Source organism: Thunnus maccoyii, chromosome 4, assembly GCF_910596095.1.
Source record: "Thunnus maccoyii chromosome 4, fThuMac1.1, whole genome shotgun sequence".
NCBI classification, from domain to species: Eukaryota; Metazoa; Chordata; class Actinopteri; order Scombriformes; family Scombridae; genus Thunnus; species Thunnus maccoyii.
The window spans coordinates 30,839,698-30,865,926 of NC_056536.1; the positions used below are offsets into that span (position 1 = coordinate 30,839,698).

General features: G+C 39.5%; 2 protein-coding genes across 4 annotated transcripts in view; one reads left to right on the top strand and one right to left on the bottom strand.

Annotated features, from left to right (window-relative positions):
• The window catches only part of lama5 (laminin, alpha 5), a 119,746-nt gene extending 102,599 nt beyond the window's left edge, over window positions 1-17,147 (top strand). For both annotated transcript variants that reach the window (XM_042409250.1, XM_042409249.1), the window contains exons 53-80: window positions 802-998; window positions 1,083-1,199; window positions 1,966-2,120; window positions 2,341-2,470; window positions 2,583-2,685; window positions 2,812-2,925; window positions 3,690-3,872; window positions 4,768-4,910; window positions 5,024-5,203; window positions 5,368-5,507; window positions 6,262-6,421; window positions 7,870-8,003; window positions 8,153-8,318; window positions 9,604-9,738; window positions 10,034-10,185; window positions 11,112-11,244; window positions 11,961-12,104; window positions 12,233-12,363; window positions 12,471-12,632; window positions 12,729-12,861; window positions 12,962-13,116; window positions 14,247-14,442; window positions 14,606-14,743; window positions 15,030-15,189; window positions 15,285-15,415; window positions 15,851-15,944; window positions 16,055-16,174; window positions 16,983-17,147. In XM_042409250.1, the coding sequence (XP_042265184.1) occupies window positions 802-998; window positions 1,083-1,199; window positions 1,966-2,120; window positions 2,341-2,470; window positions 2,583-2,685; window positions 2,812-2,925; window positions 3,690-3,872; window positions 4,768-4,910; window positions 5,024-5,203; window positions 5,368-5,507; window positions 6,262-6,421; window positions 7,870-8,003; window positions 8,153-8,318; window positions 9,604-9,738; window positions 10,034-10,185; window positions 11,112-11,244; window positions 11,961-12,104; window positions 12,233-12,363; window positions 12,471-12,632; window positions 12,729-12,861; window positions 12,962-13,116; window positions 14,247-14,442; window positions 14,606-14,743; window positions 15,030-15,189; window positions 15,285-15,415; window positions 15,851-15,944; window positions 16,055-16,174; window positions 16,983-17,131 (4,055 nt within the window). In that variant the 3' untranslated portion in view covers window positions 17,132-17,147. The remainder of the gene's footprint in view (window positions 1-801; window positions 999-1,082; window positions 1,200-1,965; window positions 2,121-2,340; window positions 2,471-2,582; window positions 2,686-2,811; window positions 2,926-3,689; window positions 3,873-4,767; window positions 4,911-5,023; window positions 5,204-5,367; window positions 5,508-6,261; window positions 6,422-7,869; window positions 8,004-8,152; window positions 8,319-9,603; window positions 9,739-10,033; window positions 10,186-11,111; window positions 11,245-11,960; window positions 12,105-12,232; window positions 12,364-12,470; window positions 12,633-12,728; window positions 12,862-12,961; window positions 13,117-14,246; window positions 14,443-14,605; window positions 14,744-15,029; window positions 15,190-15,284; window positions 15,416-15,850; window positions 15,945-16,054; window positions 16,175-16,982) is intronic.
• A 1,063-nt stretch (window positions 17,148-18,210) lies between these two features.
• On the bottom strand, window positions 18,211-26,211 carry adrm1 (ADRM1 26S proteasome ubiquitin receptor). Of its 2 annotated transcripts, none has more exons than XM_042409252.1 (10): window positions 26,127-26,211; window positions 24,478-24,714; window positions 22,934-23,050; window positions 22,301-22,511; window positions 21,357-21,435; window positions 20,875-21,011; window positions 20,030-20,161; window positions 19,782-19,939; window positions 19,346-19,448; window positions 18,211-18,789 (listed from the first exon to the last, which is right to left on the bottom strand). In XM_042409252.1, exons 2-10 carry the CDS (start codon window positions 24,685-24,687, stop codon window positions 18,701-18,703), a joined length of 1,236 nt encoding a protein of 411 aa, XP_042265186.1. In that variant the 5' UTR covers window positions 24,688-24,714; window positions 26,127-26,211; the 3' UTR covers window positions 18,211-18,700. The 2 variants fall into 2 exon arrangements, with proteins under 2 accessions (XP_042265186.1, XP_042265185.1); XM_042409251.1 differs by having other exon boundaries at window positions 21,357-21,438.
• Window positions 26,212-26,229: the final 18 nt, after the last annotated feature.

Genomic DNA, 26,229 nt, shown 5'->3' on the forward strand with positions numbered 1-26,229 from the left:
TCGAAATATAACATTTATGTTTAACACTGTACATGATCCCAATAAATAAATAAATAAGATCATAACTCAAAGCTGTCTGCTTTAGATGTAGTTTTAAATGAAGGAACTTTCCTGCTTCTTGCCCCAAAATCTACAGTTTTTGGAAGAATACGTGCAAATATTTTATCACAAATCCATGAGATTAAATTCCCAGTGGACCCTGAAATTTGCCTGCGAGTTAACTTCACCGATTTAAACCTGAGACGTTGTGACAATGCAAAGTTTACAGGAATCCAGAAACTGTGTAACACTAAAATGGAAATTAAGAAGAACAACATGTCAGTTGGATCAAACTAGAAAAATTACATACTGGTTGAGAAATGAGAGTGAAACCTTTTACAACATATTTCAGCCTTTTATTGATTATATGATATATGATATAATTTTGTCAAGTAATTATATTTTATCATGTAGGTCAATTTCCCCAAGGACAATACCTCTCAACTGTTGCACTATTACTGTAACCTAAATGTCTGTTTCTATTTTACTTTGACTATAGTTGCATTAAGTGCTCTTTCTTCTCTCTACTTCTTCATGTTTCACAGTTTTTAAAAGGCAAAACAAACATGACGTTCTTACTTGAAGCTGCATAAAACTATCCCAAAAATGTGGTTTTAATGTATTTTAACATCTAAACTCAAATACAAAAATGACACAAAGTCAAGTTTTCCATTTTTTGCAGCAGTTCAACCCAAGAGAGCAAAACCAAAGCTGTGAATGTGATCTTTTCCTCAAGCCGTGTCTCCTTTTCTCTCTTGCTAGTGTTGGATCGTGTTAACAAAGAGTTGGTGGGTCGTCAGGCAGGAAACGATGACGTGGTCAAAGCCATCAAAGACCGTTTGAACCGCCTCCACTCTCAAATGATGGACCTCCGAGACGCTCTGAACGAAGCCGTGAACAAAACCGCCAGAGCCGCAGAGATCAACAATATCAACGAGAAAACGTTGGAGGACAACAAGGTGAGTTTGGAAACCGACAAGAACAACCTAGAAGAAGAAGAAGACACCGATTCTTAAATACTATCGACTCTCTTTCTTTCCCAGAGGAGGATAGAAGACTTGTTGTCCAAGCAGAAGGAGGTGACCGATCAGCTACACATGGCTGAAGATGACGTAGCCCAGGTCAACGATTTGCTGTCCATGCTGCACGACTCCAAAGAGGTTAGAACGTGCACAAACGCAAATTTGATTGGTTCAATGATTTCAACACAACATAATAATAATTATAATAATAATAATAATAATAATCTACAACTGCATGCACGTTACTGTGGGGGGGACAAAAGCATTTCATTTAGCATGCAATATACTTACTAACAATATTAGCAAATGTTCAAAAATGTAATCTAAGTGACACCAACACTGATTTCTGTTTAATGTAATTAGTAACTTCAAAAGACTGTTTTTATATTTGCAATTACATTTACATAGTGTTAATTACAAGTACAACATGCACTTCCTTGTGTTCACTTTGTATATTTTGTTATTAGGTGTTAAAAAAAAAGTCAGTATTTCAAGTTGCACTGATTGTTTTTTAACAGATAAGTAAAAAATTGCTGTAACACAATTTGCACAGAGTGAATCTGATGAAGCAACGTGTCAAACGCGTAGTTCGCTCCTTTTGTTTTTTAATCTAATCCCAGTATCCTGGTGTGCTGAAATACTTTTTTGATTTTCTCTATTTGCCCTGCATCTTCATCTTTTTGTGTAAAGTTTGCTCGTGTTTTTGGTGGATGAGGTTACAGCAGGTTTTTGTGTCACGGCTAAGCTTCACTTAATGTGAAAGAACAGCCTGGTTGACTCTACATCCAGAGTAAAACAGATTCCCTTTCACACAACCTTGGTATATGATTACAAGTGTTATCAGGCTCAGTACAGTGATCCTCTCTTCTATTTTAACACTTTAAACGTCTCTCTTCCCTCTCAGGAATATGAGCGGTTGATGGCCCAGCTGGACGGAGCCAGGACGCCGTTGGCAAAGAAAGTGCAGGACTTTGCTTGGGTTGACTCCAAAATCCCCCTGGTGGAGGCGGCGGAGAAACACGCTGAGCTGCTGAACGCTTTAGCCATGAACCTGTCCAGGTAAGAGAGACCTGCTGCACTGCTGAACACTGTGGTGACATAATTCAACAGGTAAATTATGTCTTAATGAGATTATGAACTTTAGAGGCAGCAGCAGTGTAATCTTGTTGCCGCATTACACACATCCTCCACTGAGTGCACTTGTTTAATTAAACCTCCTTTATATAGAATTTAATTAAAATGACTTTCATTGTTTCTGGATGTATTTGTCCGTCTGCAGTTTCGTTGCAGACACCAAGAAGGATGAATTTGTGGACGTAACACAAGCCTACAACAGGATCATCAACAGCATCAAGGAGGCAGAGGAGGCCGCCAACATGGCTGACAAGGCTGCCACCAACGCACTGGAGGTACAGCACACACACACACACACACACACACATATGCATTCATATGAGCACACACACATGCACCAATGAACTCAACTCAAAGAACTTTTAAATGTTTTATGTGTGTGTGCAGAACATAAAGGACCAGGACCTCGGTCAGATCGCCGACTCTCTGAGGAACCACAGTCTGGAGCTGAAGGATGAAGTTGAAAAGCTAAATGACGAACTCAACAACGGTAAACATGTCATGAAATAAAGCAAAAGTTAGAGTCCCGTAGACTGTCCCTTTCATCTCCTTCTTCAATAAATTTAGATGTTTTAGTAGTTGAAGTGTTTTATTTTGTTTTTTGTCCGCTGCACAGACCTGAAGCCGCAACTCGAAGATGCTCAGAAGCGACTGGAAGACGCCAAAACCAAAAAGGTTCAAGTGATGAAGGACCTGGAGACGGTTCAGACCAACCTCAACTTCACTTCAAGTACGCACATTCATCACACGCACACATACGCAGACAGATGTGTATTCAAATTTAAGAGGAGCTAGATGTCAAAAATATAGCTAAACGTGTGTTCGGAGATATAAAAGCTGAACGATTTTTGTCTTTAAGACGTCTGACAAACATTCACCACACAAATTAAGAAAAAAACAGTTTAACAGTTTCTTCCAGCAGCAAACATGATATAAACAGTTCGTACATTAGAGCATATGAGATTTAACTCTTAATTTTTTTTTTAATAAAAAAAAACAACAACAAAATATCACATTTTAGTGTTTTTAGTCTGTTTATTTGTACAGTAAGATGAAAATGACTAGATGAAGATGCCTACCAGGATCAGAATTAATGCATGCAGTATTAAATTTACATAATAATAATCATTTCATAATGCTCTTTAAATATCTGGAAGTAGTGATCAAATCATCCATAAACACAAATCTGGCATTTATCCATTCTTACATAAGCCAAACTAAAAAAATCTGCACACCAGGACTTATGCAGATAAAATTATTTAATGCCAAGAAGTTTCAGGCTGCTTATTGTTAGATTAGCTGGTTAGTCAACAAGATACATCTGGTATAATAATCAACGGGACCAGGCACAAGGAAACGCCGGTGCATTGAATAATATTTTCTGCAGAAGTCAAGACAAAGACTTTTATATATTAGTTTTGAAGTTCCAGCACCAGTGTGTGACGTTTCATAAAACATCTGTTATCTGTTATGTTCTCTCCTTGCGACGAACAGATGTGAGTCAGGAGATCGACGAGGCGAAGCGAGCGGCGGATCAGGCCAACACCACGGCGACGCAAGTCAACGATGCCCTGCGTCCCATCAAAGAGCAGCTGGACCAATGGCAGGAGACCTACGGCGACGCCAACGTCACCAACGAGGACATCAACAACGCTCTGATGGAGGCCAACAAGACTGGTAAAGACTTATGAATGTGTATCACTACGGAAATGATTTATTTCAGTAAATTATTGCCTCCTAAGCAGTTTCTGTCAGTGTCGGTTCTTCTTTCTGTGTGAATATTTATCTCTCCTTTAATTTTCTTATCTCTACACATAAATCAGTAAATGTGCAACACACCCAATAAGTCCTTTACCTTATTGGGAAATCATAAATTTGCCTTAGGGGGCTTTACAATCTGTACAGCATACACAAAACTCTCTATCCTTTTTATTTATTTATTAGTTTATTTGTCAGGGACGATGCAAAAAAACCATTGTAACAGGTTAAAATAACATTTAACAGATATATTTGCATATAGGATTTCTAGCCAAGGCTAATTTGCGCTTTTCTACTAAAAAATAACATTATCATATAACATATCATTACCAAAGATACATTAAATTAAATAAAGCTCATAATAAATAGTGACATTCTCAATAACAACAGTATTTACATCACATAACAATCAATTTACATGTGTGTGCATATGATGTATTTATATGTATAATTAAAAACAAAGTCTGTACATTGTGCAGGTTTTTTTTTAAGTAACTGGAATTTTTTACGCAACACTCCCCAGTTTCTATCATTGTTTGAAAGTGCATTTTAAGTCTTTCACTGTATTTAAAACATTAAATCAGGAGTTAACTGTTTGTCAGGGTTTGACATGGATTTTCACATTTTCTTTTCATGGTTTTAACCAAAAATCTACTATATGAAAGACATTTAAAAGTGAAACTGTTCTGGGTTTTTTTTTTTGCATTAATTAATTCCAGATATCTTATTCTAATACAGTTATTAGTTACCATGACGATGGAGTGTGAGTGGAGCCTCAGTGATGTAACTCTTGACTCTCTCTCTCTTCCTGTAGTGAACATGCTGGGTGACACTATTCCCGTGCTCATGAAGAAGCTGGATAAACTGCAGAATCACTCGGTTCAGATGCCAAACATCTCTGAGAACATCAACCGCATCCGACAGCTCATACAGCAGGCGCGCAACGCTGCTAGCAAGGTACACACACACACACACACACACACACATAAATAACACTTAAAGTTAAAACATCTTTTCCCAACAGCAGCCTCTAATGTTTTTTCTTCCTGTCGCTCCCGCCTCGCGTCCAGGTGAGCGTGCCGGTGAAGTTTAACGGGGAGTCCGGCGTTCAGGTTCGTACTCCGTCTAACCTGGCTGACCTGGCTGCCTACACCTCCCTCAAGTTCTACATCACCCTGCCCGAGGCGGCGCGGGCCAGGCGGCAGGACGACGGCACAAAACAGTTTGTCTTCTACCTCGGCAACAAAGATGTAAGCATCACCACGGCAACATGTGTAGTTATAGTATTAAATGATCCATGTGCCACTCTGGACGTCACATTCATTTTGTGAACTTTCGATTTCCAAAGCGACTAATATCCAGTAAGGAGTACCTGTGCATTGATTTGGACAACTGTGCTGTCTGGTATTTGTAGTCCAATAAGGAGTTCCTGGGCATGACGCTGGAGGGGAAGAGACTGCGTTGGTACTTTAACGTCGGAGGACAAACTGCTGAGGTGCATATGAATGAAGACGTCAAGTCTAACGGGAACTTCAACAACGTAGTACTGGAGAGGTAACACACACAATTAAGTTTCAAGTTTATTTTATTTAAATAGCACTTTAAAAGCAAACAGGTTTTGCACCAAAGTGCTTCACAAAGACATGCGTATGTATACAAATACAAGCATAAAGACATATACGTGCATAACAGATAATTGTAAAAAAAAAAAAAAAATAGAGCAATTAAATATGTATATGTGCATATGTGATTTCATTCTTCCACAGACATGTTTGCAATTATCATTCATGGACAACTTTTGTCTTTTCCTTCTTCACATTATTTTGTTTTTGGGAGGATTTTCACACAATATTCTGAAAGTTTTCTTCCATAACGAAAGACGACAATAGTTGAAATACACAGAAGAGAAGAAAAGTAACACATTTATGTTTAATAACTAGAGTTGCAGGGAAATAGTAAATATCCTGGTTCTCTAATTTGCTTTGAACACAAAGCGAAATGTCTTCATTCCAGTGGCTGCGTTGTTTTATTACTGTTAAACCAATTGAAAGGGCTGATATTGGGTTTTTTTAATAAATATATTCATCTCCATTATGACTGATATCATTATTAGGACTAGTCTAACTTTTAAAGTGTCAAAAGTTGCTCTAAATGTTGTTTTAGAAGCTTTTCAAACACATTTATGCCAAAAAAAATGTAGTTCAATATGCAAGTTATGATACTGAACATCATTATCAGCCTTCAAAACTCCCACATATGTTCTCCTTATTGTGTATGTGTCTCTACTTCTCTATCTTGCTGATTGTAGGATCCTCCAGTATGGTCAGATGTCCATGTCTTCAGAAGCCACTGAGGGCGACCAAAGAGTCACCAAAGCCTCTGAGAATGCTAAAGGAGATCAGGGGCTGCTCAACCTCTTGACCAACGACACCGTCTTCTACGTTGGAGGATACCCCAGCACTTTCAAAGTAAGTACAGGGAGGACTGTATCCTGGGAAATCTTCAGATGGGCCAATAAATCATCTCATTGTGGCCGATATATGCTGAGGAGACTATTATGCATGCAAGCATAGATTGTACTAAGTATGATCAAGAAAGACAATATATGAAGGAAGAACTTAGGAAGACTGGAGTTCAGGAGCTCAGCATTAAAACTTTAATGAACCTGCCAAGTGGGTGGAGCAGTAGAGTTTTCTTTGAGTTTATGAGACAGACAGGATTAATGTGTAGGATTTAATCTCTGGTCCACACTCCGGAGCAGAAGGTGGCGATAATGCACCTAATATGCTGGTTGCCAACCACCGTTATAAACCAAAAAGAAGAAGTTTTTTTTTTCCAACAGAGTGGTACATCCTGTCAGCCAACGTGTTACCTATCTGTGCAGCCAAACATAGCAGCTCCTCTGCGGACTGTTTCACCCTGATGGTCCCGGTGTTTCCTCCGCCGGCTGCACTTCACTCAGCCGCCCGTCAGATCAGCTGCTTCTTCCCACTTTAACCTGAATAACAAACCAGGGCTCGGTGCTCCGGTTGGATCCACACGGAGAGCCGGGGCTAACGTTAGCTGAGAGGCTAGCAGAGCGTTAGCATCAGCATGACCGGAGGGAAGCACAGCCAGCTAGCCTCCGCTAGAAGAAGCAGCTGGTCTGACGGGCAGCTGAGTGAAGTGGAGCCTGCGGAGGAAGCACCGGGACCGTCAGGGAGAAACAGTCCGTGGAGGGAAGCACAGTTATGCGGCGGAGGAGAAGGCAACAAATCGGCCTCTCATAATCGGCAGAAAATGTTCATTACGGGTGATGCCGATATTTCATTTTAGAGCTTATATCGGCCGATACCGATGACGTGCCGATAATATCGTGCATCCCTAATTATATTATATACTTTTCACAACCCCTCCTAATGTGGAGCTTATTTTCTATGCTCCACCTCGTTTGACCATGACACTCTGGTAATAATCCAACATGTATCAGTTGCACCTAGCTTAGAAATAATACTATCATCCCCCTTCCCAACTTCTCTGGGAACTGTGTCCTATTGACGTAAATGTTGTCTTTGCACATTTGTTTGATCATGGAAAGACAGTTTCCACCACAACTGCGTGATTTTGTCATGGGGTTGAGCTCCATTACAGCTGCTACAGTCATGGAAGTGAAATAAAAGCTACTGCTTCGACCTATGAGAGCGTCCACATTTACACATTTTTGACTCCCTATGGAGTCACTGAAATAATTAGAAGTCATAAAATAAACACTTAAGGTGGAACTAGCAGTTATTTTTGTTATTGATTAATGTAAAAACATACTCTTCAAGGCAGATAATTCAGTTTGTTTCAACTAAACTTACATACTCCAGATTTTGACCCCTATACTTATCCATATCCAGCTCTTAAGTTCTTTTATCTTTTTTTCTGTGTTTAGCCTCCTGCCCCGCTCGCTCTGCCTAACTTTAAGGGCTGTATTGAGCTAGATACACTGAACGAGGAGGTGCTCAGTCTGTACAACTTTGAAAAGATCTTCAAACTCAACACTACAGCGGACAGACCTTGCGGCAGGTCGGTGCACACAGTGTCATACTGTCATTTAATGTATTTAGTTGAAATCTTTGCTGCATGTTGACCCTTGCTTTCTCTCATGAGGTCCAGTCTGTATTTGTGTGACCTCCCGTGTTTTCTACGTATCTTCTTATAAATGCTGAAAACAGGTTGAAGCCGGTGCTGACTCAGGCCTGGGTGAATGACGCAGCATTTTTCGACGGTACCGGCTTCGCTACCGTCACCTTCACCGATGAATCGACTCGCATGCAGCGCTTCGAACAGGAAGTCAAACTGCTCTCGCACAACGGAATACTGCTCCTGCTGCAGAACGGGGTAAAGACCTCACTCTTTCATTCATTCATTCATTCATTCATTCATTCATTCATTCATTCATTCATTTATTCTCTTAATAAATTACTTGTTTCTGGATCATTGATGCATCACAACTTCACCATCATTCATTCAGTCACTCATTCTAACATCTGTTTTACTCTTTTACATGATTTCATTCATTTTAGAGCTGCAACAATTGCTTGATTAATTGATAACTCGGAAAAATCAATCAATTGTTTGTCATTTTTCAAGCAAAAATGGCAGAAACCTGCTGCTTCTTGCCTCTAAAATATGAGAATTTGCTATTTTTCTTTGTCCTAGGTGACACTAAATTGAATATCTTTAGTTAGAGGCAAATTGAAAACATCACTACGGCCTCTGAGAAGCTGCGAATGTCATTTGTTAAGAAAAAGTTATTAAGAAAATACATTGGCACATTAATCAATATTCATTCATTAATCTCTTCAGCTGTTTGTTCCCAAAAAAACGTTATTTACCTGCATTCCTGTCACATGTTCAACTGATCCATGCATTCGTTCATCCTTTCATCAATGAACTCATTAATTGTGAAATCCTCCCAACTCCACAATCCACTCACTTACTCACCCGTTCATTCATTTAATCCATTTTTAAAACGATTCTTTAAGTTCATTCTTTATCTATATTTGTCACATGAACTCATTCATTCACTCCTTCAGTCATTCATTCATCTATCCCATTCCTTATTTAATTCATTCACCCATTTATTCATTCATTTCTCCTTTCAATCATTCAGTCACAGCATCAACTCATCTATATACATTTACTTTCAAACACATGTCCAGTTTTTAATACATATATTCGTGTTTTTATCGTGTTGTATTCATTGCTGTTGAGTTATGTTGTTATTTATAAGGAGCTTGAATGATAAATTGATTATGGAGCGATTAATATGTCAGTATTACTGTAAATGTCAGCCAATAAGGAAGAAGGAATTGCAGTACAGAAATACCAGAGATATATGTACGGTAGTTTAGAGAAGAAATGTTTTTAAGGGATTAAAAATGTTTGTTTCTCTTTTGCATCTATGTTTCAAACACTCATATTAGCTGATATATATATATATATATATATATATATATTTGATTTTTTAAGCTGAAATATCAATATCAGTATCACCTTTAAAAGTCCAGTATTAGTGGGATTATAATCATTAATATATTGAGTGTACGGTTAAAAGATAACAATGAAAAGTTGGATGCACTGAGTGTTTTTTGGTTTTTTTCGTGTCTTTCTCCTCCACCAGAATCAGTTCCTGTGTCTCGGGGTACTTCAGGGCAGACTGAAGGTTTTCTATGATTTCAGCGGTGATCTGGTGGACCTCATGCCTAAAGATCCCACATCAAACTTCCTGAAGATCAGCGACGCGGACGCCAAATCTGTGAGTCTGTCACTGCTATGTCTTTGTCTTGTAACACACAAACTGCACCAATTTTCACCAGGATTGTTTCAAAAAACTCTCCACTTCTTTACTAAAAATGTCTTGATGTTATTAGTCAAATTCAGCTCTAATGCCATATATATATTCAAATTTCCCATAAGTATTATAAAATCCAGCAATTAAAGGTATAGAGACTAAAATAAAATAGAATAAAATACCTGAAATATAAGCTTGTCCTTTTGTTAAGTTGTCTTTTATGCTGATTACTAAAGTTTTATATTTGTGGCATTTGTAGCTGGAGATTATCATCCTGCGTGGAACTCCGGACCGTGTCGTGGTGAGGAACAACCGCAACATTCTCTACAACCACCATTTCACAGAGAACATCCCTTCGTTCAGCGGCAGCTACTACCTGGGAGGAGTACCGGAGGACAAGATGCCGGAGAAGTAAGTGGACGTACAGTCACAGTTTTCTGTCACATTTCCTTCTTCCTATGGACAAAAAAATCATTCTCAGTTTGTAAAATCAACTTTTTATTCCATTTTTATTTGTTGTTATTTATTATTAGTCTTTAGATCACCTTTAATTATTATTTTTTATATTAATAATGGATGAAAGATGTTGTTAACAGTGGTAAACCCAAAGAAAAATACGCTAAATCTGCAGCTCCACATAGCTTTTTTTAGCAACAGTTAGCTTATTATTTTGGGTTATACAGCACATTTCCTCGGTTTAGTTTCAGTACTCTTATCAACCATCAATCTCTAATGCAGACAGACATGTGTGTACTAAAGACCAATCAGCTGTGTGACCACATTATTAATTTCTAATTGACATTGTAGCTGTATGTGATGTGCTGTTGTGTGTAGCTTTGTATTTTGTATGGTGTGTTACATGTAGTTTTTTTTGTTTTGTTTTATTTTGGCGGGTTTTTTAGTTGTTGTTTTTTTTTTTGCTTTGTACTGTTTATTGTTGTGATGTTGTATGTTTTTACTGTGGGGGACTACGGATGCTAATTAGCTTCGAGCTAACTCCGGTACAGTGCATCTTTAATGTTTAAAACTGCACACTGTCCCAATCAATAGAAATCAAATCAATACAGTTAGCATCTAGCTGGTGAAGAAAGTGAAGCATTTAGCAGTTCAAGAGCCAGATATTTTTCTCAGGAGTTCGAATAGAGCAAACCAGTGAAACCAGTGAAAACTGGACATAAACACAAGTTCACTATGATGATTGTGTTGCTCTGTGTCTGCTTCCCTAAAAAAAAAAATCAATGCAGCTTTAAATGTAGAAATATTTCGAGGGGTTTACTGTAAGTTAAGTAAAAAAACTCTCTGAGATGCTGTTTCATGCTGCCTTTGTCTCTTTTCAGGTTGAAGTCTAAGTTCCCTAAGCAGGGCTCTCTGAAGGGCTGCTTCAGGAACGTGAAGGCCCAGAACTCTCACATCGACCTGAAGAGGATGACGAGCTCCGGAGTCAGCTTTGGCTGTGACAGCGACCTGCTGGTAAGAAAACACAGATCACCTTTCAACTTCAATAGAAAGGAGAAAAAAATGCTGTTTTTTTCATGTATGTTGTCTTCTGAGGTCACATAAAAAGACACAGAATCATTACACATTTATATATAGTAGCGTTTGAATATGTGATATGAAGGCAGTGTTTCCAAATTAAGTTTATCTTGTAAATTCTGCCAAGCTGAGGGTTCATAGTATGAAAATGCAGTTTTGCCAAGTTCCAAGCAGACTGTAGGGATGGTAAAAGTTATCCATGTACATGATCTGGTCAGAAACAGGAGAAATTTTGCAGAATTAGACAAAAGGTTTACCGAGAATGGCTTAAAAGATGACATGTACACATGAATGTCCCTTTGTATTTTCCCTGAGATATCTCCAGCTGACATATATGAGTTACAGTGATGTTTGTGTGTCAGTTTCAACATCTGGAAAGTTTCTCCACTTGATAAAATCAAGCAAAATCATTTTAAGTAGTTTTTCCTACAAGTTTTCTTTCATTACACTTCAGTTCTTGCAGAAACTGTCATATTTCCCTTTAAGAGATTACAAATAGTCAAAGTATTTCCATGTGACATTCTTATAATCCCAAAGGTAACACACAAATCTGCTCACTGAGAAAATAAACACAGATAAACACATACTAATACAGTGTGTCTTGACCTGTTGTGTGTGTGTGTGTGTGTGTGTGTGTGTGTGTGTTTGTGCAGGTGGCTCGTGAGGCTCATTTCTCCGGGAAGAGCTACCTGGATTTGGCTCTGACCAACGTTCCCAGTATCAAGAAAAACTTCCACGCCGGCTTCGGCTTCAGAACCGAACACAAGGAAGGACTCATGTTCTACCACCACGATAAGGTCGGACGATCCTCTTCAACAATTCCTGTTTCCCTCGTTGTCTCTCTCTTTCTTTCTGTTTTTAAAAGTGACAAAGCTCGATTCTTTAAACCTGTGGCTGTCGTGTGTGTGTGTGTGTGTGTGTACAGGACGGAGTGTGTCAGGTGTTTTTGCATGAAGGCCATATCGTGGTGAGAGCCGGTAACAGTGAAATTAAGACGCAGAAGACGTACAACGACGACAACAGCCACTACGTCACCATCTACAACAACGACAGCGGGTAGGATGACATAAGGATTTCCTTTTTTTCAACATGATGACATCTTAATTTTGGTACATTTCCACTTTCAAACCAGCGTGTTGAGACTCTTATCCGCTCGCCCTCAGGATACGTCTGTACATGGACGACGTGCTGGAGAAAGGGAAGGAGACTATCAGGCTGGGACGTGGTGTGACGTCGGCCACGCAGGGCAGCACCTACCTGGGAGGAATGCCCGACCAAATCCTCGGCAACCTCACCGGATGTATCAGCAACGCCTTCATCAAGAGGTGAGAAGAGAGTCTCGTCGTCATGGTCTGAACAGGAGAAAGTGATTGATGTGTTTGATGTATTGATATGTTATAACCTGCCGTTCTTGTCTTCAGGGACATGATTTCTCAGATGGTTTTGAACCTGCTGAAAGCAAAAGAAAACGTGAATGTTCCTCTGGACTGTCCCGCTGCCAAAAAACCTCAGCAGATCGTGGCTGCTCCACCTAAACACAGCAGCAAACCCAAGGTACACACACACACACACACACACACACACAGAACAAATACAGTTCTACCTGAAATTAAAAAAACTAAAGGTACATCCTCTCTCTCTCTCTCTCTCTCAGGGTAAGCACAAGAAGCCGTCGGGGTCTCGCAGTCGTAACACCAGGGAGTCCTGTCAGGGGGAGACGTCGCAGCGGGAGACCGGAGCGACGCACTTCAGCGGCTCCACACACAGCTATCAGAGATACGACTCTCTGCCCAGCTCGCTCAGCTCCATGTGAGTGTCAACACACACACACACACACACACTTAGAATATATAATATATGATAGGAAGTAATACGATCCTTTGTGTTATTGAGAGAGCAGGAAAGTGTCTCAAGATGTTTTTTTTCTCTCATGTCAACTGAGAAAAGTATCGTTATAATGATATATATATATATATGTTATAGTTGTGTATTTCTTTAATACTTGAGGGAGGTACAGAGCTTTTTAACCTCTTTTAGCTCAGTGTTTAGGCACATTTACAGTAAGGTTAAGTCATCAACATTGTCTCCAGCAGAAGCAGGAAGTGGCTTTCAGCAAATAAACTCTCATAAACCCTTTACACTACCTGCCTAAAGTGGTTGTTGGACACCCAACCCAACTTAAATACATCATGGGGAGACAAGCATGACTCGCTTTATTGCTAACACATTGACTTTATAGGAGCACTAAATGTTAGAGATGTGTATTTTCCAGCTTGTTGTGAAGTAGACTGAAAGGGTTAATTAAAGGGCAGGTTCACAATTTTTCAAGTGTGTCTTAAAACAACAGTCAGGTGTCCATATGAACAGTGAAAGAGGTTTTCCTCGCTGTAATCATTCCTCCTGTTCATACTGGATATTAAAAGATCCTTCAAATGTGTTTTCAATGGAAGTGATGGAGGATAAAATCCACAGTGTGTCCACACAGTCATTTAAAAGTTGATGCTTATATGAGTCTTCAGCAGTCTGAGTTAGTCATATCAAGTGGATATCTGACACATTTACAGTCTTTTTAGCATCAAATTCCCTCTTTGTGTTTCCTACGGTGGAAGTATACTAACAAAAAGAGGGACTTTGGCACTAAAAAGACTGTAACGTTGAAAGATATCTACTTGATTTGACTCATTTGGACGCTGAAGCTTCATATTAGCTTCAGATAAACTTTTTAATACATTAAAGTACATTATGAAGGGATCTTCTAATGGTCAGTATGAACAGGAGGAATGATTACAGCAAGAGAACCATGTTTCAATGTTCATTTGGGCTCCTAACTGTTGATTTAAGACACACTTGAAAAACTGTGAATCTGTCCTTTAAATCAGTTGCTAAAATGGGATTTAGATGTTCTAAATAATATTTAATCACCTCTCTTTCTCTGTCAGGCCTCACATCTCCATGTCTGTGAGGATCAACTCGTCTGACGGTTTGGTGCTTTACGTAGCCGGCGGCGGGCATCGAGGAGGAGCCGTGATGTCACTCAGCCTGTCGGACGGCCACCTGCTGCTCTTACTGGACGGAGGGAAGAGGAAGGCCAGCCTGCGCAGCCACAAGAAGTACAACGACGACCAGTGGCACACGGTGAGGTCACAACGCCAGAGTCACGTGATTAGGCTAAACCAGGAAGTATAGATGGAGGTTGTAAGAATATGCTGTTCAAGATTGTGTCTAGTTTCTGTCATATCTAACCTGCTCCGTCTCTCTCTCTCTCTCTCTCTCTCTCTCTCTGTGTTTGTCACTTCAGGTGTTTATAAAGCGTGAAGGAGAGAAGATCAGTCTGATAGTCGACGGTATCAGCGCTCAGTCTAAGAGAGTTCCTGGAGGAGACCGAGCTCGTCTCACTGGGCCTTTATATGTCGGAGGAGTCCCGCCCTCTCTGGCGGTAAAACATCCCCACTCTTCTTCTATTTATCTTTACTTATTTGTTTTTTTAGCTTAAATCTATAAAGATGCACCATGAATTACCCTGCACCTACATCAGTCACCATCATTATATTATTAATCGTATGGAAAAACAAATAAAGAAAGATACTCTTTTATTCAGATGAGGTTTCAGCCCTCAGGTCTTCTTAAAATATTTACAACATTGTCTCTGCTCTGACAAACAAAGCACCTTCATCGAACATCTGTTCTTCTTCATGTCTGTGTCATTTTGTTGTAACCTTTAGGCCCCGGGTTCCGGTGGTTTTGTCGGTTGCGTCAGGGACCTGACACTGAACGAGGCCCCTGCGGGAAGCCCCGCTCACAGTCAGGGGACGGTGCCCTGCTTCCAAAACCCTCTACAGCCCGGAGCGTACTTCTCTGGACAGGGAGGACACATCGCGATAGGTAGTTAGCATCACTCTTCTTCTGTTGTTTTTTTTTAAAATTTGAGTGGTGTTGTGTTTTTGTTTCCTGACTGAAGTCTCTCTGCTTCCCTGCAGATGAGTCCTTGGTTCTGGGTCGGGATCTGGAGATCCAGCTGGAGGTTCGGCCCATCTCGGACTCTGGGCTGCTGTTGCATGCTGGGACGTCACCTGACCAACAGCTGAGTTTGGTCCTGAGTCAAGGAGAGGTGAGACCACCGCAGCGAGGGTCTTAACAACAACCTGAGACGCTCGTTTTTATTCGGTCAGGAAGGAAATAAGAGCTGCAACAATTATACAGAATTAATCAGCAACTATTCTGATAATTAAATAATTGTTTTAATACTTTTTAAAGCATTAATGGCAAAAATTAGCTTGTTCCTCTTTCTCAAATGTGATGATTTAATGCATTTTTTTGTCATATATGATAATAAACTGAGTATTTTTTGGTTCTTGACTGTTGGTTGGATAAAAGACACTTTGGTTTGTGGGAAATCATAAGAATTTTTCAATTTTTACTGACATTTTATACACAAAGCAATTATCAGCTCTTTTAAAAGTCAATAAAAAAGAAAGTGTTTAATTAATCTCTCTTTTCAGGACAAAATCTAAAACCTAAACCTGAGATTACTTTGTGTGTGCAGGTGATTGTGTCAGTAAACAGCGGTAAAGGTGAATTCTCTACCTCTTTCACTCCTGAAGAAGCTCTGTGTAACGGACGCTGGCACACCATCACAGGTCAGTTTTATAACACTGTCACTGTGTTTTTAAGGATTGTTGTCGTCCTGCTGAGATAATAATGATTTATAACGCTGCTGCTGTTGTTGTTGTTTGTTTGTGTGTGTCAGTGGTGAAGAAGAACAACATCCTGCAGCTACATGTGGACGCAGCCAGCGAGCACAGCGTCGGCCCCAAACACAGCCGCTCAGCGGGGGCCAAGGAGACCGTTTACCTCGGAGGAGTACCTGGTCAGCGCGCGCGCGCGCACACACACACACACACACACACACACACACTCCTCTGTTTTATCCTCTTTAATGATTTCTCATGTAGAATATTAAAGAGCCAAAGCAGATCAATCTGAGAAAGCCAAAATGTTGACGCAACACTGATATAATTTATATTGTTATATTTATATTGTTAATATAACATATTCTGTCATATTTTTTTCATTTATTGGTTTATTTAACACAGACACACGTTAATTAACATTGCTGTAAATGTGCCACAGTTAGCCAAGAAACTATTTTTCATCTGTCGTCACTGGACAGATGTTACAAAGTCAACCTAAATAAACAATATAATACATAATATTTCTTTAGCTTTGCAACAAATGATTGTTTTCATTTTCAATTAACTTTTCTTTTATTCATTTTTTGATTATTTGGTTCATCTTTCTGTCTATAAAATGGCACAAAATAGTGAAAAATCACAATTTTCTAGAACTCAGTCCAACATCCTGAAATAGATTTTGTCCAACTGAAGTTAAAATCCTGAAAATATTTTATTTTACAACAATATGAAACAGAGAAAAGTAGGAAAATCTTACATCTCAGAACGTGGAAACAACATTTGGCATTTTGCCTTTTAATAATGATCATTTTCTGTCAATAAACAAATCAATTGACTGTCCTTAGTGTCATTAAAATGTCTACACAGAGGCCCTAACACCACTTTATACGATGCACCCTGTCAATCATACAGTCAGAAGCAGTTGGAGTCTCGTGGCTGCTTCCTGTTTTCCTCTAACATGTCGTCTCTCTTTCCATCCACCAGATGGCGTCACAGTACCCGGTCTCCCCGCCGGCCTGCCAGCCTTCCAGGGCTGCATCCGCCAAGCGACCATCAACCACAGACCTGCCATGTTGTCCAAACCGCTCGCCGTACACGGAGCTGTAGGGACGCAGGGCTGCCCACACATGTAGACCCCCCCTCCCCCTCACACATACACACACATCAACACATACAGTCTTATCCTCACATTCCCCAACTACAAATTACCGGTGGCGGGTGTCATGTTACTGTAGCTAATTTAAAAAATATATATATTAATATTTATTTTTTATTTTCAAGAAAAATGTATATTTTATATTTTCCCATTTGTCGTCACAATATTACTGGTTTGTTTTTTTGTGCTACAGGGTGCTACAACAGTGAAACTGTCTGCACATAGAGATGCACTGATACAAGTGACTGGTACAAGACTCTAAACTCATAAATCAATCATTAAATGTGTATATTGTAAATAAAATGGAAAACACAGCTTGATTTTTCTTCGCTTTTGCAAAACAAATGGTGACAAATAAATCCAATTTTTGCCCTCCAGCCCCCAAACAAATCTCTTAAATCTATAATGTAAGTATGGTGCATCTCTAGCAGAGAATGTTTAATATACCTACTGAGTCAGGACACTGTGAACACTGTAATATATGAGTAACGTCCTCAGGTGGCGCAGATGTGTGACCTTACCTGCAACAGGGACTGGAGCAGGAATCTTTTCAAAATAAAAGTCACTTTTAACACCGGTTCATGTTACACCGGAGTTACTGTATTAGCCAGTTAGCGTCGACATCCAAGTCATAATTTACGAATGGGGAAAGATTTTTCTGAAAGCTTAAAAATACAAAAGTGCCTCAAAGTCCATCTGTCAATGAAATAAACAGATTTAGAGAAACGACCAATCCTGCAATCATACGACAGTCTTAAACGGTTTAGATGAAGTCCCTCTCGTCCCACGCGACGTGAACGCAGCGTCCCGTCTGTCGGCTCCTGTCCAGGTTGCAGGCAGCGTTTGCCGTCTATTATGTCATAAATGTACCAAACATTGAGTGTGAAGCTTGTATGTAATATAACCACTTTAAAAAAAAAAAAAAAAAAAGATCTCACAGTAAAAATAAGCTGTCCATCTTCCCCCCTGCACTTCCCGGCCCCCCCCATCCATATGTGTTGTAAATGTGTTTCTAAATAAAGTTTTTTTTCATACAAAAAAGACAAAAGCCTTGAGTTGTTTTTGTATGCCAGTATGATTTTTTTTTATTATCAAGAGTAAATAAAAAAGCCTGAAAGTATCAGCACTCACTCTGACAGTCTGTGCTTTGAAATATAAGAAGAAAAAAAAATTTAAGGCTCAATCCCAACACAGTCTCTCTTTGTTTCATAAAAAAATCAAACAGTGTCTCCTCTTTCTCTTTCTGATTAAAACAAAAAGGACAGCAGAACAGAGCTGTAGATAAACAGAAGTCAGGTCAAAATAACAGTTAACGTGGTCACAGTGGAAAAAACTGACCTAACTCATCTGTTTTACAGCTCTGTTGACGCTGTGGTGGTGGTGGTGGAGGTCGTCCTGAGTGGGAGCGCGAGTGTTGCCTTTGGTTATAGAAACATTTAAGACAACATTAAAGAGAATGGAGGTAAAAAAGGAAAAGAGGAGAAAAAGGAATCAGATTTAAATCTAGAGGCTCGGCGGTGTGTGTGTGTGTGTGTGTGTGAGAGCTCTAATCCAGACTCATGTCCTCGTCGTCGTCCTTCTTCTCTTTGGAGTCTCCTTTACTGCCCTGCATGGCTTTAGCAAACGCCTCCACATCTGACGACAAGACAAGATACATATATACAAGATCAATGAACAGCAATAAACATAAGAATCACTGTATTAAAAACAATCTTATTGCAGTTCTGCTGCACATAACAAAAGCTCATGTTTGCTGGTTGTCATAGTAATGCGACGCTATGACAGCCGTCAGACTTTGTGAGCATCAGAGCAGGCGGTGGAAAGATTTGCGACTGTAAATAGAGTTCAAAGAAATGTTGATCATCATTGTCTGACACATTGAAAGCTTCTTGGCTCACGGCTTTAAACTATTTTTCCTGTCCTGCCTGGTTCTGTGCAGCTGTTTCAACTGCAAAAACATTTTTAAAAAAGGCACAAATCTACGTCTAAATTTAGTTCCTGCCCCTAAAAACAAAGTGCCTGATCCCGGGGTAGAACTTTTTAATCTAATACAAGTATAATTTAATTAATCTTCAAGGTTCTTCGGATGCAGAGTAAACACAAACAGTGATGCAGACACTTGAGACTATTTGGTGGATAAGGGGCCATTTAAACAATACTGTGTGTGTGTGTGTGTGTTTGTTTGTTTCACCTCCTCTGTTGGCAGCATCCACAGCCTCTGCTGGCAGACCAAACTGACTCATGAGAGGGCCGAGCTGCCCGGAGGCCAAGGCACTGCTGAACATACTCATGGACTGAAGGAGGAAAGAGTCACAGTCACTGGATTTACTTCAACACTGCAGCATTGACTAACACTTCTAACATAATGACATGAACTGTGGGACCTCGTAATAATTACTGTTAACAGATGACATCATGAGGGAGAGCGATTGGTATTGTTCTACCCGCACCTGATTACCTAAACCGAAGGTGTTTAGCCAATCAGGTGTGGGTAGAGCAGAGAGAGGACTGAAAAACACATTATTCTATTATTAAACTTCTATTATTATTTCCTCCACATCACTTCAAAGAATTCAAGTGTTTCTGATGCTCAGTACAGTAAATTCATGTTAATCTGCGTCTCCTACCTGCTGGAACTGAGGTGAGCTGAGTGTGTTCTGGATCTCTTCGGCACTCTGAGGTAAACTCTCTCCGCTGGGGAGGAAGGGCAGCAGCCTCTGCTGGACCTCAGCGTTCGCCAGGATGGGAGCCATCATCTCTGGGGTGCAAACACTCGCCAGGTCCACTGAAGAATGAAGAAAAGAGGAGTTAGTCCTGTTAGTTCTCTGTCTCCTTCATTTCTCTGACAGACTCCATCAGTCCAGCTTTCTCTCACCTGCTGATCCCTGAGCAGCTGCCATTGGGACGCTCATGGTGGCGAGGATGCTCTGAAGGTCACTGAGCTGGATGGGCTGGTGGGATGAAGGGCTTCCAACAGAGGCTGGGACCAGCGGAGTCTGAGCTGCAGCTGTGAACAAGTCCAGCAAACAAGGAATGAGTCAGGGAGATTTTTTACATAACATGATGCAGAAAGTAAAGTAGAAGATAAAGTTGAGCTCTTAACTTCCAAAATATCCAAGGCATTTCCTGTTTAAAGATCATTTCGAGATGAGGGACAACACAAGGAGGGATCATTTCAAACTGTAGACCGATGGGATGTTTGTACGTTTGTTCAAAACTTCTAAACATTAAGTTGAGTTACAGCATGAGGTCACTTCTGGCTTCTTCGAGTCTGAACCAGTGAGATGAGAAGTTTCGTACATTCACTCACTGCACAGAAGTTACCAGACAACTTATGCAAATTTAATTAACCTGGAACAATAAGCCTGATCTACCAGATTTATTAAACATCAACGCAGAAAGATATAAAGAAACCTGTCAAAATTCACAGAAAAAAAAAGGGAAATCCAAGTTAAATATAATTTTCTAATGATCAACAGGAAGCAAAGTAGAAGATATGATACCCAGAACAGAGGAGCAATGCTATAAAAACAAAAGATCACACAATAAACACCAAGACTTCTGCAGAATTATGGTAAATTAATATGCCTTTAACTGTAAAGATGCCCTTTGCAAATGTGTCTCATAATGCTTTAATGTGTCACATAAAGTGTCAACAATAAATTGATTACTGTGCATGTCCACTTGGCAGATGACTGTAATGACGCAGCTATAATGTACCTGGTGTAGAAGGAGCAACAGTAGTAGGAGACACAGCAGAGGCAGCGGGAGTCACGGGGGTGGTGGGAGCCTGAGAGGAGCTCAGTCTGGGGGCTCCGCCTGATGAAGGAGTGGCTGCTGCAGACTGGCTACGAGAGCTGTGGAAAGGAAGGAGGCCATAGAAGGTAAAGTAAGAGGATAGTTTATGATATCATTTTTAAAAAACTTACGTTATTTATTTACTTATTTAATCTGTGGCTTATCTCATTCAAAATCTCACTGACGTTTGTGTGTTCTGTTATAAATAGTCTAATGTTGTTTATTCAATATTTCTGTCTTAAGTGGCCTTTAAAAGCTGTTTAAAAGTGCTGCAGTCGATGCCAGTTTGTCCTAAAATATGGAAAATAAATTTATGTCTGTTACATAACACATAACTCTGTGATGACAGTGGTGATGTGAGCTGATGCTGATGTGGGTTTTTTTTTTTTGGTGTTTAGTCTCACCTGGATGAGGAGCTGCTGGTTGCTGGTCCTCCGCTGCCCAGCAAGTTGGCAAGTCCTGGTCCTGCTAGAGCTCCCAGACCTCCTTAGACAAAACACAAACAAATCAAAAAAAAGGCCGAAATTCATCTCTGTTGTGTAAAACAATTGCTCGTGGCTGGCTGGCTATGTCAGAGTGGAAGTAAAGAGAAAACAGCCACAATGATTGACTGCCTATCTACAGCTTCTGGATCACTTGTGTTTGAATACTGTATCTGACTCTGACAATATGGATTATTCATCACATAGTCTGGATGATCTCATATTGAAGCTGGTCATAATGTCTAGGGGGTTCTGGTCTAACTGCTGGCTGGACCCTCTTTTGTTTTGCTGTTTGTGTTAATTGGTTTTATATTGTCTTGTTTTTTTGTCTCTCCTATTAAGGGAGCTTCTCTGTGTTCGTATGAGTCATTGTCATTGTGGATACTGGTTGTTACTTGATTTATATTTATAAAATATATAAATGATGTTGTCTGATCATGTGAATTTATTACCAGACTGCCTTTTGTGTTTCTTATTGTTCAGCTTGGTTAACAAAATACAGACAAAAATAATAGCTTGTAAAAAATAAAAAAAAAAACCCAAAAAACTGTATGATGGTATATATATGTGTCAAAAATAACAATAAAAAAGATAAAACAGCAACAAAAACATCTGAGGAATGAGATTGGCCCTTTATCCTAAAACTGAAATGGACTACTTTAGTATATCTAATAAAATTACATGGATGAAAGTAAAGTGAACAAACTCAAACAGTGAGACTGGTGGTGTGACTCTCTTGAGGTGTTGTGTGTGAGGATTACTTCCTGGAGAAGACTTTTCCTTCTCTTTACAGCAAACTACAAGTCTGTGATGACGGTATGTGAGAGGATTTGTACACGTTAGAGGAAATATCCAGTGCTGCTCACCCAGTCCGCCCAGTCCTGTTGGTCCGATGAGCTGCATCAACTGGTTGTGGCTCATGTTTCCCAGCAGGTTTTGCAGGCCTCCCTCTCCTCCGAGGGCAGAGAGCTCGTGGCCGCTGCCGCTTCCGCTGCCTGGCGCTCCGGGAATGGGAGGGTTGTTCAGGTACTCGTTCACCTTACGACAGTATTCCTCATCCTTGTCGGTCTTTGGCTCCTGATGGAAATGGGATGAAATCACAGTGAAATTCTTCACAGGTGAAATAAACAGGCTCAAATAAATCTTCATTATTCCTCTGTGGTGACTCAAGGCAGCAACTAAACCAAGATGAACACTGTAAGTGAGCAGAAAAGTGATTTTAACAAGAGTTCAAATCAATTTAAGTCCACAGAAGGACACAACGTTGTTTGTTTGACTAAAAAATATTCCTCCATATTTGAGAAGATAAAGGAGAAAATGACTGGTGAGCTAAATGTGTGGCTGTATGACAAATAGCCTAATAACAGCTGTGCACTCTCCCTCTTCTCTCCATTAAACATCCATCTGCCTGCACACAGATGGGCACAGATGTCCTGCATCACACAGACAATCTCTAATTCTCCTCCCTTTAAAACGATGATGGGGCATCTTCCTCTCACCTGCATCCAGAAGAACAGTCTCTTGGATCCGGCCTTGAACTTCAGCACGTAGACCCGTCCGGTGGTGCACTGGTTCACTCTCTTGAATTCACAGTCATCAGGGAAGATGATCAGGTCCTGAAACAGGAAAAAGCACAACATATGACATTTAGTAAGGATGGAGAGGAACAGAAAATACACACAGTGTTTGCTCTGACACAGCAAATCATCATCAAACAATCAACAGAAGGGAAAAAAACCAAGGCAGCAACATCACTGCAGCTCTGAAATAAAGACACGGTCACCTTGTTTGTTCTGAGGATGGCCGGCTAAATTTAACTTAATTTGACAGCATTGTTTGAATGAAAACTGCTTGTATGTACAATAACAGAATGAAAAAGAGGCAGAATGTGAGCAAACCAATTATCAAAGTCCTAACAGATAATGTCCAGGCACAACCCAGTTGTTTACTGGAAGCCTGCACCATCATTTGATGGCTCAAGTATAAAGATCCGATGATTTGGGTAGAGATCTTAGTGACATGTACAGCACCAGTCAAAAGTCTGGACACACTTCCTCATTCAAAGGAATGAGAAGGTGTCTAAACTTTGGACCAGTACTGTATGTCTTTGTGTTCAATTCTACTCATGGACCTTAAGTTGTCAAATAAATTGAGTGGAGTGCTGAAATAAAATATAAATATCAAAATACAAAATAAATATAGTATGGGTAAAAGGTGATAAGTTACTTTATATACATACATGACCAACTACTGTATGTATATAAAGTAACGAATCACTTTTTTTCAATACTTTTTTCAGCACTCTTTCACACTGTTGCACTATTTGTAGTCTGTTTACAATTTACAAAAAAAGGTTCCACCTGTATATAGACATTGTATGTTGTTGTTTCTATATCTATGTATCCATTTTTTCCACCCACATGCTTATACATAACAGTGATATGTTTATGCGTCATTATCTTTGTGTGGCTTGTCGTCCTTTCTGTATCTTTCTGAGGATTGTTGTGTGTAAACACATTGACAAACACTAGAAACCAGAGTCAAATTCCTTGTATGCATAAACATACTTAAACAGCCAACAAAGCTGATTCTGATTACAAAGCAAAGCACTAGCATGGTCAGATTTATAATCTCACCTCCACTGGAATCACAGGCTACTTTAACGATATGTAGGTCTTTGAATTTACTAATTTGCAAATAGTTACTAGTAATCTCACAATTTTAGCTTTTCTGGAGGTCAGACCAGCAGTCATATTGTAAATGTAATATATTGTAAAACGTATTGGAGTTTGAACAGTGGTTTAAGGAGATTGTAGGAATTTCCCTAACCTACATAAGTCTACGTAAAGGCTGGGGTAAGCTCTAAGTGAACTATTTCATAAGACGTGTTGTCGGATCACGTCAGAAGGTAGAAGTATTAATAATATTAATCCCTCACTCAAAAGTCGGGCAAAAAGCCTAACTCATGATCAAAATGACAACCGGTAAGATTTGTTAACAAGGTTTTAATTCTATCATACAGAAAATTTTTTGAGTAACTCACATCATCAACATTCCCACTGGTCCTGTCCTTCCAGCAGAAGTGAATCAGGGAGTCGTCGGACTGCTGGATGTACACCATGCCCTTGCGTTTGTCCGGTGTCACTACGTTCCCCTTCAAACTCATTTTACCGGCACGAAACTCTACCAGGTACTTGCTGGAGCTTCCTCTTGAGCCGCTCACCAAGCTGGGAAACAGAGCACCTGACGACATCTTTAGATCTCCTTGTTAAGTGGAATACTGGAGAGAAAAAGAAAGAGAAAGAAGTCAGGGTTACAAGAACATATATGCATTTCACTGGCGTGGTTATTATTGGTGTGGGCATCCTCATAATCTAATACATCATTAATGATACATCTGCCAATTATTTTCTCAATTAATCAATTTGTCAGTTTGTCTATAAAACATCAGAAAAAAGCAAAGAAGAACAGTTATAATTCCCTAGAGTCAAAGGTCACGTCTTCATATGTCCTGTTTGGTTCGACCAACCCAAAGAAAATCACACTACCATGATGATGAAAAACATTAAATCATCACATCTGAGAAGCTGCCAATCAGCCAATGTTTGATATTTTTATTTAATTACTAAAATGATTATCAAAATAGTCGCAGATTAATTTTCTTTCAATCGACTAATCAATTAATCAACTAATCGTTACAGCTCTAGTATAGAGATTTATGCAAAAATGTCAAAAATTCACTGGCTTTACGTTTTCTTTGTCTCCTATAACAATAAACTAACTAAGTGTTGACTATAGACATTGCCACCTTGGGAAATTGTTCTGGGTATTTTTCACAATATTGGCATTTTATAGAACAAATGATTAGTAAAGGAAATAATCTGCACATTAATCTATAATTCAGTTAATTGCTAGTTGCAGTCTTAGATTGAAACAAAAACGTCAAACAGTGAAAAATTACCATCATGATTTTGAGCCCAATTTGACATCTTTGTTGCTTTTTTATAATCGATCATCAGTCCAAAGTCCCAACATATTCAATTTCCTATAATGTATCATACTAAAAAGCAGCACTGAATAGAAGAAACCATCAAATGTTTGACATTTGTGCTTGAAAAATGACCTTTCAGTCAACCATTTTATTTCAGCTCTAGTTCTGATTACAACAAAACACCTGGCTTAATACTGAAAATATGTTTGATAAAAGTTTGACTAACTTTTCAATCTGAAGTGGGCACTCTCAGATCTTCAGAAAAGTTAGACATTTAACGTTATAAGCTTTAGACATAACATAAACACAAAGAGTTAGCCAGCATACTGTTCTGTTGGTTCGAGACTAAACTCGTTAACGGTTTGTCATTGTGTTTATAAATACTTTTGTAAAGCATTAACCTTGTAAGAGTGATGTCCAGCTGTTGCTGTGACGTCTAAAAGTAAGTGTGGAGCTGTTTGTTTAAGTTTAGAAGACTTTTTAAAGCTAACAAAAGTAGCAGTTAACTGTATAACGTTAGCTAGCATTAGCTGTGCGGGCTGTGTCATGCTGATAGTCAATGCTAACATTAGCCCATGACTTGGCTAAAACAGTTACAGTTTTGCCAGCGAAAGCCTTTGAAAATTGAAAAATAACAACTAACTTCGTGGGGAAGTAGCTTTTGATCAGCTTCATGTAAAAATATAAGTTTGTTAAAATACCTTCAAAGTTGTGTTGGCAGAATTAACCAACAAGTCTTTCTTCTCTCGTCGCCTGCTTGTAACGTTAACGTCCGTGTTTATTTCCTGTTATGTCGTGAGCGCG